The 17,117-nt window shown below is 41.3% G+C and overlaps 1 protein-coding gene across 1 annotated transcript; it reads right to left on the reverse strand.

Annotated features, from left to right (window-relative positions):
• Positions 1–6,341: 6,341 nt before the first annotated feature.
• LOC141787737 (hexokinase HKDC1-like) lies at positions 6,342–17,017 on the reverse strand. Its single transcript, XM_074666384.1, has 21 exons — positions 16,955–17,017; positions 15,744–15,906; positions 15,484–15,641; positions 15,214–15,336; positions 15,051–15,146; positions 14,785–14,884; positions 13,247–13,430; positions 13,010–13,165; positions 12,696–12,929; positions 12,330–12,471; positions 12,080–12,236; positions 11,725–11,873; positions 11,512–11,631; positions 11,328–11,423; positions 9,995–10,094; positions 9,677–9,789; positions 9,409–9,575; positions 9,028–9,183; positions 8,835–8,922; positions 6,920–7,065; positions 6,342–6,717 (listed from the first exon to the last, which is right to left on the reverse strand). Exons 1-21 carry the CDS (start codon positions 17,015–17,017, stop codon positions 6,582–6,584), a joined length of 2,847 nt encoding a protein of 948 aa, XP_074522485.1. The 3' UTR covers positions 6,342–6,581.
• Positions 17,018–17,117: the final 100 nt, after the last annotated feature.

Raw genomic sequence — 17,117 nt, forward strand, 5'->3', positions numbered from 1 at the left:
TGACGCCTTGGAGGCAAACTTTTGTGATGGAGGAGGCAGGAAGGGAGTGGGGGCCTGCATAATTAAATAGGAGAGGAGGCAGGGAGAAGGGGACAGGGGAGGCAGAGTAACAGGGAAGTACAGTGAGGAGGGAATTTAGGCGTCACTGTTTCAAGGAAGTTGTAAAGTTACACATCATACGGGGTTTGCTAGTGAGAAACTGACTCAGACTGCTGTAGCGTGAGTCAGAGTACTCTGCAGCTCTGACTCTGTGGGCAGGAGGGAAATCTGTGTGTTGTGAGTGTGAAGAAAAGTGCTCTACAAGCTCTTCCTGCCGCTGAGGCCGTCAGGGGCATGAGAGGGAGAGGTTACGTGAGGCTGACACAGAGTGCTTTTTTCAGGCAGGATCGTATGTCAGGGAGTGGTTTGAGCACCTGAACAATCATTTTCAGGTCATGAAAAGTGAGGAGGAGGTTATTTTCCTAACCTGACCTTGTAGAGTTTTAGACTGCTTGTCAAATTTAATCAAGAAAGACGTGCTATTTATGGTAGTGAAGATTTCACTATGTGTCTGTTTAATCCTCCACTTTACCAAGTTTTCCTCTTAGTGCTTCCCTTTGACTGTATGCAACTTTTATTTCCCCTCAACTTGCCTTGAGTATTTTGTCTTCTTCCTCCTGTGATAGCAGTGAAAGCCACTCCAACACTCACTCTGTCCCTCCCTACTGAGAGCAAGCCGATCACACTGACAGTCACTTCACTCCATTGTCCTCTCACACAGACGTGACATCACGACATCAACAACAACAGCAGCAGCTCTGTGAAGTCTGGACTCCAGAGAATAACAGCTGAGAGCCTGTAGTCCTTTATACACTCATTATGTGCGCCGGGTCATTAATTCCACCTCAAAGTAATGTGATAAAGTGAGAAACTCCACGGCCAAACCATGCTGAGAGAGTCCCTTGAATGTCATGCCTTGTGCAGCACGTTCTCTGTTTTTATAACAGCTAATAACATCTGTCTCAACAGAATACAACACAACATTTCCTATCTGCTCAGTTCATGCAAAATTCACTTGTTCAAGGATTTCCCACTGCACAGGTAGACCTACAGTTACCATGCATTATAATGCAATCATCAACGGTTATTTTCAGTGGTTTCACTTTGAGTAGCAGGTGGTTAAACATTACTTATCCAGGTAACAAAGTGACAATGAGCTTCTCTGTCTCGGAAGCATCTGCCCGGGTAGGAATCACAACTTGCTGAAAGCTCTTGGTTGTGTCGAGGTTTAACACATTGCATTTTGTCCCCACAGCTGATTTGTTGGTGGACAAACCTCAGCGTTGAAGCCAAATCAGAGAGAAGCTCAATGGTTAAGGGAGAAAAATAAATGGATCTCCCTGAAGATGACCTTTTCCTTTTGAAATATTTCAGTATTAATTCTTGGTTTAGAAAAAAAACCTTTCTTGTCCTTCTGCAGCATTATCTACATTCCTTTACGGTTCTTTTTTCTGAGAGCATTTGTTGGCACACGTCTCTTTGATTGCTGTTTGCTATCCCCCTGCTGACCTGCCTATACTTGTTATGTTCATTTGAGCAGCAGTTTGCAGACAAAATACTGACTTGGCTGCGTTGAAAACACTCCATTCAGTTAAACATTTCATTTAATTTCCTCTATATTGGTTCAGTAACCCAAATATGAAAATCATTTGTCTAAGTACAACCAGCCATGCAGCTTCTTAACAGAAACATTTGTTGACAGGAGTCTATGTGGTCTGTTTTTGATTGGCTACTGTGCATGTCAATCATCTGAGTCAATTCTATCACTTTTTACGTGGGTCTTATGGTTCAAACATACATTTTACTAATGGTAAAACTGTCGTATACCAATTGACTTATCCCAGAACATTGTAAAAAAAAAGCTTTTAAAAACTACTGATTTTCAAAATATCACTTCTATCAGGGGGAAATGTGTTAAACCCAAGCAGCAAAATTCAGTGTTAAAATATGAAGCCTTCACTTCTTTGAGAGTCCACTTGAGGCCAGCTGCAGAAACACTGAGAACGACATACACACCAAGTCATAAAAGAAGATTTTACAGCCTGGTCCAATTAAGTTTTGGTCCGAGTGCCTCATTTCTCTACCTGCACGCACTCTACAGTCGGTGATTTTTAAAAATGACAGGTTTTGCCCTTGTAAGGGCACAGAGGATTTGACTGACAGCACCTTGTAGCTGTTTGCAAACAAGCGAAAGGCCCACCTCTTGACCTTATCCAAACAAGGACAAAGCCAGGTTGATTCAAGCTTTTCAATATGGTGACCACCAACAATGGGCATCAAAACTCTGTATGAGAAACAAATGTGTGACATCACAGACACTATGTCAATGTATAATAATTAGTGCTGGGCAAGTTAAACGTTAATTTTCGCGTTAACCCGTCAATCTATTAACGCCGTTGAGTAACCAAAACAAGCATGAAGAAGAGGGGCAATGCCACGGAACTTAAAGGCACTCGCCGCTTAGTGTATCAGTCCGCGCGCACAGCATGCCAGATGGAAACAAACGCAGGTAGTCTGCCAGGACGAAGAGACACGATGAGAACTACAGCTTTATTTAGTGGTGTTTTTGTGTGAAAGTAACGCGCTGAAAATTCTCTAAATAAAGCGTGAATGCAAACAGATATCAGATTTTTTCAGTGGGAGTCCGTTTATTTGTGTTTTTGGTCAAGTAAAATATGGCTCCGTCTGATTGCAGAGGAAACCAGCAGAGGAGCAGGGAGGGGGTATTTGGTGCGAGCGCTGCTGCACAAAAACACTGCTGGAGGGGTAATTTCTGCCCTGAACCTTGTGATAGGACCCAACTTGTTCCATCCCGGAGTATCACTTTAATGCCCTGACAGTGGCAATAAGCTTTAATTTTGTATTTACATTTTGTAAATTTGATTTGCACTAAATATGTGATTTAACTATTACTGTATAACAAGTACTGATTTAGTATGGGCATGACAGATGTTATGGCACTTTCACAATGCGATTAATTATGATTAATCAGGGAAATCATGCGATTAATTACAATTAAAAGTTTTAATCGTTGCCCAGCCCTAATAATAATACAGTCTACTGGTAAATCTAAGAAAAAGCAATTACTCCAGAATGTTCAGACTGTCTTCATAATGATCAGAAACCACCTGTTAGCATGTTTCTAAGTATGAAGACCGTTTGATTTTACACCAGAGACCAATGTACCCAAGCTGTCATTAGCTGCTCTGCCCCTGCTGCAGCCTGGTGACAGGAAGTTTGGCAACAACGCACAACAATGTGATCACCAACTGCTGACAGATGGATCTGATCTCTGCAGTATGATACAACAAGATAGCACACAACATTTTACACACACACTCATGCTCTCTGTCCCTCATCAACAGGATACAGAGCCATTGAGGATTTTCTACTGATGCATGAGTTTCCTTTCTCATTCGTCTCACCTGCACACACCAACAACAGCATCATAACTGATCCCACATCCACCAACAGCTGCGTTGTCACAGATAATCCCAGCAGTGTTAGCTCCCCTAGATTACTGTACTGTTTAGATAACTGAATTACCTTCATTAACAGAGCTTTCCATTGATGAAGAGGAGGCAGTGTCCGACTGTTTTGAAGACAATGATGCTTTGCAGCATTGTTGCATCTCATTTTAGCACCGTCCACTCCAAACATTGGTTAAAATTCAGGCTTTAAACTTCCTTTCATTCTGTCCCTGGAGGTAATACATGGATGTAGATGAAAAGAGAGGCTGTGTCCCTGGCTGGTGGTGATTGTTTTTCCAAAAATCAGAACAGAAGCTGTCTATCAAAAGGCCAGAGCTCGCCCCTTTATACCACAGGTCCTGAAAAACCAGTGTCTCAACTCTCCCATCTGCTGGTGTTTCTTCCTTCTGTTTGTCTGTTTATGTGTCAATGCACTTATTGTTGGTCAACACAGAAGACAAAGACATACTCACAGAGCCTCAAACACACACAAACACACTCACAAACAAAGAGAGCCCATGTATAATGAGACTCACACACCTTGCTCCCTGAGGAATGCTCCATCAAGGAGACCATTGAGGGTTATTTCAAAGCTAAAATGAAAAAAAAAAGCAGCAAAGGTGTAAAAAAGTTTGCAACAAAGAGAAGAGAAGAAGGATGATTTAAAGGGACAGCACCAGAAACAAGTGTGAACAGAATGTGAGAGAAAGAGGCAGGATGCCAGTGTCTGTATCTGTCAGCTGACTGTGTTGTGCTGCACGAGCTGCAGATTCAGCAGCCCATCTGTGTGTGTGTGTGTGTGTGTGTGTGTGTGTGTGTGTGTGTGTGTGTGTGTGTGTGTGTGTGTGTGTGTGTGTGTGTGGTTGTGTGTGTGTGGTTGTGTGTGTGTGTGTGTGTGTGTGTGTGTGTGTGTGTGTGTGTGTGTGTGTGTGTGTGTGTGTGTGTGCAGTGAAGCTGCAGAGTCAGTGCATGTGTGATTTAACAGTGACGCTACAGGGTCATCACTAGGACAGTGGGATTACAGTGGTGAGTATGTGACGTACACCCCTCTGTTGATTTTATTCGTACATGTTAATCCCGGTCAGATTAGCTTCTCTTTCACTCCTGTTAGCACGCATCCCTGCTCAATACATTGCCTTTATCCTTCATTTAATTCCTTTGACATTGTAGTTCTCTCTCTTCCCTACTTTACACTCAGGTTTTGTGTCACATTATAAGTCCTGAAGCCTTTTTTTACTACTCTCTGCTGCTAATCCAACACATCATCTAGTCTATGAACAGATTAGTGTCTACCCTTTATCCCATTACATATTGTACTATTTCATAATACCAACTTCACATTTAGAAAAAATGCACTTTTCTGTCCATCAGCACCAAAAATTCAGTTGTCTTTAGATTAAAATGATGAAAAGGTTTGAGGATTTCTCTAAGTCTGCACCTGGACTGTACCGTCGTTTGAGGATGTAGCGTGCAGACAGACAGATGAAGACAGAGGTGAATGGGCATCGAACCAGCAAGACGGATAAAGCTGCCAGACTTAAATGTCCCAAAGTCAGTCAGACAGACAGACAGACAGACAGACAGACAGACAGACAGACAGACAGACAGACAGACAGACAGACAGACAGACAGAGTAGAAGAATTCAGAGAGATAGAATATCACATGGATGGAGAGTCGGTTCAGATCGGCAGAACAGAGTGCTGGTTGTTCTTATTGTTTGGAAATAATGTGGTCAGAGGCATTCCTATCCTCCTCCTGCTCTTTATCAATACACACACACACACACACACCCTTTCTTCAACAATTCTTCATCCAAAATGTTATGACTACATTGACGTTACATAAATAAAATAAACTTGCAGGGATCATTTAAAAAAAACTTCTTAAAGCTCCTGTGTTCTGTGTCTTGCGGACAAAGTGTTACCTCTTACCTCTGTTTTGTCCTGCACATGCATACATGGTGTTTTCTGAGAGTGATATAACAAATATCTGATCCTGCTTACTTTAAAAGTCACATGTCTCATAGAGAGAATATTTGCTCTGGAGAAAAGACTGACCCTGCAGTGAGCTGTTCAGATTGTCTTTGAAACCCTCCACCAGCAGGCTTTTATACACAACTACATATATAAATGGAGAGTCTATACACTGATAGTCTTATTTTTTTTGTTCATAAAGATGCATCAATATCAACCATAGTTTGTGTCTTAATCAGCTCATAACTCCTCACAAGAGTGTTCACCACATTACTGGTTATTATTTCTGCAGTTAAAGGCCAAATGAAAGATTTCAAATAGTAGAACTAGTCCTCACACACACACACACACACACACACACACACACACACACACACACACACACACACACACACACACACACACACACACACACACACACACACACACACACACACACACACATTGTCAACAGGCCCAGCTTTATCAAATCCTGGCAACTTTGTCTTATCAGAACCAACACGGTGGACTTTTCAGTTGTGACATTGATGTTTATTTGGTCTCAGATTAAGCGCTGACCCTGAGTACTCTGCAGGGTGTGATTAATGATTTAAGTCCATCCAAGTCCATCCTCATCAGTGTATGGTAAACTCTGTCATGTGACTGTGCAGCTGTGACACTGATTCAAAGAAAAGGAGGGAGGTGAAAGCCATCCAGGACCAGATATTTCTTAAAACTAGTCAAACATTCGTTCAGGGGAAGCCTGTCGTACAGGAACATATAAGAAGCTTTTCTCTGCAGAGATGCTGCCTCACCAGCTGTATGTTCATTTTGTAAGATCTAATATCTGTAATCCAGTTCCTTAAATATCTGTGGGGACTGAAATTTAATCCCTGGCATCAGTGTTTTTATTTTAGCTCTGTGCACGATTCAGTACAAAGGACTGTGTTCAAGAGAAGAGTCAGCATGTGTTTCGTCCTTTAGGTGTGAAGGAGATGTTACTGAATCTATTGTTTAGGACAGTTGCAGCGGTGCAGGCAGAAGTTTTCCAAACCAATGGGGATATGAATACAACATCATATATGAGTATCATATCATTTCAGCTTCAGTTGCGTGTTGTTACATCTCCTGCTTATGTTGGGTCCCAGCTGTGATGAGAGCAGCACCTTTACCACTGCCCTCCTCTGAAGGCATAAAGGTCACGCTGCACTGAGGAGCCAGAGCTGTGGCAGTGTCCTGAAGGATTCCAGCAAAACTAGAAATAACAGAGAAAAGAAAAGAAAAGAAAAGAAAAGAAAAGAAAAGAAAAGAAAAGAAAAGAAAAGAAAAGAAAAGAAAAGAAAAGAAAATCAGATTTGGGAGTCAGTCAAGAACATAAAAATGTAATTCAAATGAACCTTCCTTGGAAAGTTTCATCAAACCATAAAGTTCAAGTAGTCATAACAGGGAAGACTTACTGTGGATGTAGTTTGTAGAGCGCCCCGTCCACCCCTACTGTAATTTTCAAATGGTCCAGTCCTCTGTTCTCTCTGATCTTATCGACCACAGCCGCCATTCCTGCCCCACACATCTGAGCTGCACGACGTGACACAGCTCCACAAACCTGTAAAACAATGAAAACTTTATCCTCATTGCAACACTGAACACACTGATGGAGCCACAGTTTGCTAAATCAAATCACTCCTCAACAAAAAGACAATTTTTCCTGAATACAAATGTGAGGTTGCAACAGGGAACATGGTTTTCTTGGTATTGTAGAGTTTCAAAAGTTCAACTCTTCACCCTTTTCAAGCATTTGCAACAAATATGAGACGAGGAAAGGGTCACAGAGTTGCAAAACTGCTATTTTGGATCTGTATGTTCATAGTTTTCCTTTAAAACAAAGTTTCAACATTCTAAAATGTCACAGAGTCACGTCAAAATCAACTCTACTAGTTACCCTTATAATGAAAAACACTAATCTACATTATTCACATTTTAAAACAAGAATAAGAGCAATGTACTCATTGACAATAAAGTTTCTATGTATGCATATTTGGATGCTTGGTATGCTTCTTGGGAAACTCTAATGGGACAGTGTGATGATTAAAGCTATTAAACACGGTGAGGTCAAAATAAAATTACCAGAATATACTGTGAGAACGACTGGACATTCAAATTGTTATGCAGCTTGTTTTTAATCCAGTTTGATCTGAAGTCTTGCAGATAAAAAAAGGACCCGTGTGATAAGTTGGACTGCCTCAGTAGTTAAATACAGTTACTGGTGGTCTTGCATAGTCAGCACATTCAATATATGTCGACACAAAACCCAAAAGAGGAAGAACTGAACCTGGCACAAGAGTTGAACCAAAGTCAGAGTGAGAAATATAAAAGTTTCCTGACTGGAAAAAGATGGAGCAGTATTTCCCCTAAACTGTGTAATAAACATTTATCTCAGATCAGTTCTTAAGCCTGCTGATGAACTTTCTGTGAAGGGTTGTCTGTCTCTGTGTGTCAGCCCTGTGACTGACTGGTGACCAGTCCAGGGTCTACCCACCTCTCGCCCAAAGACAGCTGGGATAGGCTGGATGGACTCTAGATGGACATTTAAAACTGAGCTTCACGTGACTTTAGTAACTCAGTTGCTGTTTTAATTATATACTTTTTAAAGATTTTAACAAATGTAAAAATTTCTAAATAAACATGATGTAGCAGATTAGCCACATGCTTTTGACTTGACAAGTTCAATAGATGGTTACTGGATAAAGTGACATGCCTTGATCTGATAAAAAAAAAAAAAAAAATGTTGGCGAGTTCACACCAGGATTTTGAGAGTTGTAAAAGAGGTATGAACTAAGCTCAACTCGGCTACTTTTCTGGAACATACACAAAAAACAGGCAGCCCAAAGTGTTTCACAATAAAAGAAATAAAAAGGGGTTTATGGACAGCAACAGTAGAAAGTAAAAAATTCAAGTAAAGTTTTCAAAGTTAATAACTAATGCCAACAGAAAACTTGATTATTTCAAAGTTTAATATCTTAATTTTTTTTTAATCAGAAAAAAATGAACAAAATTTAAAACAATATATATATATAAACAAATAAATGAGAAGTCAGTAAAAGCTTTAGCTAAACTCTTAAATCAATCAAAGCCAGATTAAAAAGTAAGGTTTTAAGATTTTTTTCTATCAAATCAGTTTTGATACTGTGCAAGTTCAAGTACTGATAGTAAGACATTTCACAGTTATATTGTTAAAAACTTCAAAATGAATACAACTGATATCTATTGTGATTGTCCTCTTTCCTTATTCTATCTGTTAGTTTCTCTTTGAAGCACTTTGGGCTGTGCTGGTATAAATATAGATCATATAGATCATCTTCTCCTATGCTTTACCTCTTTGACGATGATGCTGTCATCACAGTTGCTGTCGAGCCCCAGGTGTTGTAGAATCGATCTGACCTGCAGCAGAGCCAGGCGGTCACTAGGGGGAGACAACACAGTTATTTTACTTCCTCACATTTACAAACAGCTCAGTGAAGTAATACAGATTTCAGCTGCATCACACACTGCACACAGTCTCTCCTACCTCTCTATCTGTGACAGATATTTGGTTTCAAATATCCCCGGTGTTTTAAGGGCTTCAGTGACGTGTCCTCTGAACAGCAGACCTCCTCTGGTTAAATCCAACAACACCTGACGCACAATTTCTCCTAAATACATCCCACTGGTCAGCTTTTCAAATCTGCACATACGCAAAGACAAGAACAATTAGCCAGAGCACAACAGAAGTGGAAATGCTGGAGATCACTGGAGCATCAGACTGAAAGTTCGTAAAGGTGTAAGGGATTATAGAGCCCAAAACCAGGAACTCACACCCTGATGTGCAAAAAGAGCTGCAATGAAAATATCCACAGGTGTCAAAGGTGAGTAATTGGACAAACTTCGTAACACACAGTGACTTTCTCACCTTTGTTTTCCAGGGTTGACTGAGTTTTTGTTCACCTCCAGGTCATAAGGCGTGATGATATCATCAAGAGAGCCGTCATCACCCAGACCCCCCCACTCTGTGTTCACACACATCTTCTGCATCTCTGCATCCTCGTCCCCTCTGTCTCCTTCAGACGCATCACTCTGCTGGGAGCAGAAACAAAAAGAGGATGAGATATTGTCCAACTTAAACACCAGCTGCTTTTTGATACTGTAAACTTATGAGAAAATTAAAAGATTTCTGAGACCTTATTCTCTTCTCCTTTGGGTGTCTCCTCTTCTCTTTCCTCTTTTCTTGTCTCTTGTTTAGTCTTTCTGATATTCTTCAGTTCCTCCATGTAACACACGTTAGTGCCAGTTCCTATAAAACACAATCACATGCTCGAGCTTTTTCTCATTTCTGATGTAAATTCAGGCAAATGACGCAGTGCTGAGCAACAAGTTTGTGATGAGACATACCCACAAATGAAACGTTTCCAAAAACACTCTGGTCTGTTTTTTACTTTAAAAGATTTCAGAGCGCACACACAAACTCAACAGCTAACATGTCCCTGCAGGTCACGTACCAGCAATCAGTCCTATCTCACACTGAGGGTCCTCATACGCACAGCTCATCATGGTTCCTACTGTGTCATTGACCACTGCTGCTATGTCCAAGTCAAAGTCCTGCATGGGGGGCACAAACAGACATGACAAAACCTTCTATGCACACCTGCTTTTCATAAAAAGTTAGATATGTCCTCCTATACTGCATTGTATGTGTGATTATCTTCTGGGTTTTTATTGAATTTTGTAGCTTTAGATCCTGGAAGTTAAACGTATTTTGGCTTTTAGTGGGAAGTGGTTCTTAAACAAGTACATTCCACCTCTATGTTTGCTCACCGCTCCCTGCTTCATTTCAGAGGTGTCCACAGAGCCCATATTTCTAAATGAGGTCTTCTAAGATGTTCCAGATACCAGTCCCAACTGTGACAAATGTCAGAGTCCTAATTCCTCACTAGCACATATGTTCTGGACATATCCCAGCCTGGAAAAGTTCTGAAGAAGTACATTTCATACACTCTCGTTGTATTACCTGAAACCAAACGTGTAGCCCTATCTTTTGCCCATCTTTTGGCCCTTTTATCAATTCTACTCAGGTGGAAAGGAGCTTCCCTTCCTACACACTCCCAGTGGTTTTAGGGCCTCATGTCTTGCCTCAAGTTAGAGAAGCAACTCCATTCTATTCGTAGGTCAGAGCAAAAGTTTTATAGGATATGGGGACTATTACCGTATTATTTTCAAAGACCTGGTGTTATAATTAACCTTGAGAGATCAAATGCCGCCCTTGATGTTCCAGCTCCTAGTAAAACTCACAGATCGGGATTCCAAAATGTAAATTTGGTAACTTGTAGCTGTTGTCATGCTGTAATCTTGCAATTTGTGTGTGCTTTTAGATTTTTCAATCTCTCCTTTTATCTGCAATCTTGATCTAGTACTATGTTCATTGTATATATATATATATATATATATATATATATATATATATATATATATATATATATATATATATATATATATATATATATATGCATAAAAAATTTCCTGTTCTCTTTTCTTCCTCTGTTTTTGCTTGGGGTGTGATTGAGGGAGTTGAATAGACAATACTGTGACACATTTAAAGATCAACCTGTAAACCTGTCAATATATGCCTGATAATCAATAAAAAGAATTTGAAAATAAAGACAGAAAGGCTTTCAGTGTTTTATAAAGAAAAGTAATTAAAAAACCTTGCAACATCCCATCCTCCCTCTGCAAAATGAAGAACGATCCTGTGTTTGTCCTGTAGGTAGCAGCAACTATAATCCCTGTTCACATATTCCACTGTATACAGTAAAACCTCCTCTATCTTGAACTCACGTTGCGTCTCTTGATGGCCTCCCTCAACATTTCAACGACATCATGTCCTTCACAGTCTGTGGCCTTGTAACCTTTGGTCCAGCTCACCAGTGTGCCCTACAGGAGGATAGAAAGGTTCAAAAAAGTAAGTTTTGTCTCAGAATTCAGACCAACTTAAGCTCCACACTCTTGTGTCTCCTCTTACTGTGTCAATCGCTGTCTGCTCGCAGGGGAAAGAGAAGGTGAAGCCCGCAGGAAGACGAGCCTTCTTCATCCCCATGTAGTCCAGGAAGTCACTAACACACTGTGCGATATGGTCAAACAACTACAGAGGAAGAGAGGAGGAAAGAAAGGTTTAAAAAAGAAAAAATAAGTTTTGGTTAGTGTTTCTGTGTTCACCTGCAGACTAACGGCTCACCTCTTCTCCAGTTCCCTGCATGATCTCCAGTGGTATGGTGTAGATCTTGTGGTAAAGTCTTGCGTTCTGTTGCAGACCTTTTTTAAAGTTCACCAGCATTGCTCTGAAGTTCGTCCCACCCAGGTCTAAGGCCAGGTACTTTCCATGTTCTGGAAAACACAAAGTAACACCAGGCTGACTGTCATTTATTTTTCTGTGATGAATCAGACCAAATCATTCATTCTCTTCTGGAAAATTAAAGAAATCAAATAAAAATTTAGAACAAAATGGTCCCACTGTACTTAGGTGAGACTGGCAGATGTGGTTTTATGTCTTTTTTTTTTTTTTTTCTCTTTTTCCTGTTTTAGTTGCTGACCTGTTCCATCAGGTGTGCGGTACACGAAAGAAGGCAGCATCTTGATCGTGGATGGGCCTTTACTCTTCAGCCCTGCCTCCAGTCCTGCCCTCATCCTGGTCTTTACGAGCTGCAGCTGCTCCTGGCTCAGTCTGAAGGGACGCAGAGTCTCATCCACCTTGGATACAAATAACAGAGATGCTGTTCAGTGTCGGATAGGATGGTAAAGCTGTCGTCACATCTAAAGAAACAAAGTGTGCTAGGAACTCACCTGTCTCCTCCGTGATGCCAGTCTCTGTGCGACTGCTGAAACTAGAGCGGCTCCTTTGCTGCTGCCGCTGTCTGAGAGGACGAACCTGACCTGGCACTCGGGGAGTAACCTGCGCACGACTTTGTGGAGGCGCTTAGGATACCTGAAATAAAGACAGAACTGTGTCTTATAGCTATTTACTCAACAACCCTACTTCTTATTTCTTATTTCACGTTTCATAAATCATTTCTCAAACACTAAGGCATCATAAAGCCATCAATATTTGTGTTTACTTCTAAACCTTTCTTAATGAAAATGCTGTTCAAGTGTAAAACTGATACTAATGTGTTAGTTTGATCCTTTGTGAATGTTTCCATAAAAACTCACTGTGGGTGGGTCTTGTACACAGTTCCATCCACACCCACAGTGATCCTCATTGTCCTCAGATTCCTGTTTTGCTTGATTCGAGTCAAGATGGCCACCAGTCCAGCAGCCACCAGGTTTGAAGACCTGAAGGAAACTATGGTGCTGACATGTTGGACAGCGATACAGTCGTCTTGTGATGGACTCAACCCAAGTGCCATGAGGATGTTTTTGGTGTTCTTAAGACCAGTTTTGTACCTGAAAGAGACAGATACATAAAAAGTTATTGGTTTGAGTTCAGAGGGAGTGTTTTACAGACAGATTGAGAGACTACTCACTCCTCCATTGCTGCCACATTTGCAGTGGTGATCTTCCCTTTGGTCCTCAGGGCATCAGACACACGGCCATCAAACAGCAGTCCAAGTTTGGCCATCTTTAATACCACCAGCCTCACTATCTCCCCCAGGTACATCCCGCTGACCATCTTCTCAAAGCTGCAAACAGAAAAAAACACCTGATGGTGAGACACAATACCATAAACACTGAAACGACATGAGTGACTCTGTTTTCCTCACATTTGTTGTCCTTGGTTGTTGGAAGCTGCGTCCACGTCCCGGTCAAACTCTGTGACAAAATCATCCAGACCCCCATCATCCCCAAAGCCTCCCCACTCAGTGTTCACACACATCCTGCCCTCGTCTCCCTCCACCAGGTCAACGTGACGGAGAGCCTCCATGTAGCACGCGTTAGTGCCCGTACCTGAACACACAGAAACACACAGAAGGAAAGCCATGCAGAGTTGTTAATGCTTGTTATTTTTTCTGTCTTTTGTAGAAAAATATTGTGACATGAATCACAGATTCAGTCACTAAACTCAAAAAAAAAAAAAAAAAAAAAAAATCAAACTGCCACACTTTATTTCAAATTGAACCACTAGAGGGAGCTGTTAAACCCAAATTACTTGGATGGGCTTAATTATGTCAAAGAAACTAATACAAACAATATATACCTTATTCAGGAAAGTCTAAGTTGAATTTTCTATTTATTTATTATTTTCTTAGGATTGCATCATTTTAATAAGTTAGGGTTAGGGTTACCTTGCTTATGGTACCTTGCTCAAGAGCACCTCAGTGGTGCTCAGGAAATTATGCTACCACCGCTCCAGCTGTCAGCCAAATTTCCTATCTTTGTCCACACTGGGACTTGAACCGGGACCTGGGACTTTTACAGCTGGAGCAACCCTCCAGCTGTAAAGCCAGTGGAGCTCCCGATGAGCTCCTACTGCCACATTTTAAGTGCCTGATACTTCTACTGGGAGGTGATGTGCATTATAAACAGCACACTTGCAAAAAAAATAGCATTTTTTAAACCTTTTTTGAATGAGAGAGAAAGATGTCTTTTCGGGTCAGTGTTGAATACTCAGGTTCAAGTCCAACCCAGCTCCTGAATTTCAGGATTTGCAACTGGATGAGGACTTCAGCTTGGACATAGGCGGGATAATTGGGCCTCAGGCTTGTGTATCTATTAAAACTGTTTTACTTTTTTTTTTTTTTTAGTTTTTTAGTTTACACCCAAAATATTCTCCTCAGCTCTGAGAGAGCTCTGTGTCCTGCATGCATTCTTACATACTGTCCAGTTATAGATCATAAGAGGTGTCATGAATTGCATTTGCTTTCAAGGATTTTACAGTGAGTGACCTCGTCTGCAGAAAACTAGCTTATCTTAAGTCCTTTTGGCATGCATGAGGGTAACTCAATGTAACTCAAACAACACACTTTAAAAAGACTGAAATATCCCTTTAACTTGGCTACTTCACTGATATAAAAAGAGAAGGTGAGATCTATTGTTTAAACAATTAAATACACATTTCCAGAATAACATTAACAAAGAGATATGAGGCACCACTCTGTCTACAGGGGGCGCCAAAACCATCTCAGACTGACAGAGCTCTCCACAGCTGCTCTATTATCCTGATTTTCCTCGTTTGTTATTATTCAACTGATTACTTCCTCTACCAGACGAACCACGAGGGTTTACAGCTTCAGGTGTCCTCTACTTTATAGCTTCAGTCAACTACACAACTCCTGCCAACTCTGAACATGACTGTACTCACCAATGATGAGTCCCACATCACAGTACTTGTCATCAAAACCGCAGGTCATCATGGTCGCTACAGTGTCGTTGACCATGGCTAACACCTCCACATCCATACCCTGCAGAAGAGTTAGTTCAATGTATCAGTTTGTAATGTGAACAAATGCTAAATCACAGTAGTGTAGTTAGTGCTACGTGTCCATGAGCAGCAGATAACTGCTGACATGATGATTCTTTACACTCTTGTCTGTTAGTTTGGAGTTATCACTAATATAAATGTCTCACCCCTGCTCTGTCAACAGCATTTCTCAGGGCCTGGACCACATCTTTACCCCGCAGGCCTCGAACCCGAAACCTTTTATTCCAGCTCAACAGATTTCCCTGAAAGAAAACATACGTCAGTCACAGGTTAAAGACCACAGAGACCAGAGGTATGTGCTGCACGTACCTGATCCAGCCTGGCCTGTTCACAGGGGAAGGAGAACGTGAAGGCCAGCGGGTGTTTCTTCTCCACACTGATGTTCCTCTCATGCATGAAGTCCTTTAGAGACTCAGCCACATGGTCAAAGAGCTACAGACACAGAGTCAAAGGAAGGGAAACACACGCAGGGTTGAAAGTTGTGTTTTTGGCATTTCATCTCCCCCATCCCGGTCTCATACTGGTCAAAAACTCCCAAGGATCAGCTGACTCCTTATTTTATCCTTTGCACCGGCTCACCTCTGTTCCTTTCCCACTCAGAAGCTCTTTAGGTATGGGATAGGTCTTTTCCTCCATTTCCACTCCTCCCTTTCTGATCCCCATCCCCTCCCTCACTTTCACCTGGAGCACTTTAAACTTGGATCCTCCGAGGTCCAGGGCCAGGAACTGTCCTTTCTCTGCACAGGCAGAAGAGAGATGTAAAAAGATATATTCTGTAGTACATGTGATCTGCTTTATGGTTTGTTTCTGGTGAACAGGCTCAAAGTTTGAAGACTGACCTGATCCATCAGGGGTGGAGCGGACGTGTGTCGGCAGCATCTTCACAGCGGCTGCAGCGTTACTCTCAGATGAAAGCCCCTTCTTCATCTCAGCCTGGAAACGAGACGAGATGTCTCTAAGCTGGTCGTCGTGGAGACGCATGGTGTACAGAAACCGGTCCACCTAGAGAGCAAACACAGAGACCAAAGACAAGGTGACATTTCTGATTCTTTCTCTCTGACTGGAAGACAGAAAACAGAAAACAGAGGAGAGTAGACAACACTCATTAATGTAGAGGAAGAGCTGAAAATCTCTAAATGTCCTCTCTTCATCTCCTGTCCTTCCTTTGTGTGTGGATAAGTTGTTATTTTCACTTAACAAAGTAACAAAGGTGCAGAACAGTTTTGAACTGGATCACCTGTTCTTTCATCAACTAATCTGAGGGCTTTTCCTTGTTTTTGCTTTAGCTTCACCGTGAGCCATGAGAGGGAAAAAACAAGTCAGAAATAAAAGCATAAATTAACAACAATAAAGAGCTAAAAAAAAATCACATCTTCAAATATAATAATGTCAGAAATGAGCAAAATGAATAAGAACCAGTCAAAGGCCTGAAAGGTCAAGGAACAAAACAGACAGAGATACTGAAACTAATTAGACTTTCAGTATTTTGCCCTCATGTTAATCTGATCTGTATTTAGAGAGGGGTAGTGACACAGCCAGAAGTTAATCATTACTGAGAGGAGAACAAATTGAAACAGACTAACTAATGATTACGGCGCCTTGAACATTTTATGACAGCCCTGAGTCGACCTTATCGCTACCTTTCATCGAGGTAACTGATCTGTGAAGGGGATTTGTTCTGCAAAACAATGTCACATTTTAATTTTTCTCTTAGCTGTACACTGTACATCCTACCTGAGGTTCCTAGAGTCAGTTATTCAACACTACAGTAAAAAAATGCAGAGCTGATAATGATCTGCAAACACAGGGGTAACTGTGAGTGTGAGCAGTAACTGTAAGGGGGATGGCATCAAAAAGGAGATGCATGATATGAAACACATTCACAGATAAATCAATGTATCTTGACTGGTTATTCCTCCTGAAAAATAGATCAGATTAAAACCTCGTCTGCATGTTTCACTTTGTCACTCACATGGCAAAGATATAACCCTGCTGGGGTAAAAGTTATTGACATAGTATGGATATGGTGTGACTGAGGAGCGTCTCGTACCTTCTTTGTGGGATCCTCCTGGAGTTTGGAGAAGAAAAACGACACAAGGTGAACAGCCAACATCTTGTTGTACGACAAACACCTCTATAAAGACTCTAAATTCACTGCTCCAGTGCGTTCCCCTGTCAGAGCACGCAGCAGCTGCTCAAACCGCAAAGAAATG

This window comes from Halichoeres trimaculatus, unplaced genomic scaffold (assembly GCF_033239565.1).
Source record: "Halichoeres trimaculatus isolate MK-OKI-2021-1 unplaced genomic scaffold, fHalTri1.1 fHalTri1_scaffold_3, whole genome shotgun sequence".
Taxonomy (NCBI): domain Eukaryota; kingdom Metazoa; phylum Chordata; class Actinopteri; order Labriformes; family Labridae; genus Halichoeres; species Halichoeres trimaculatus.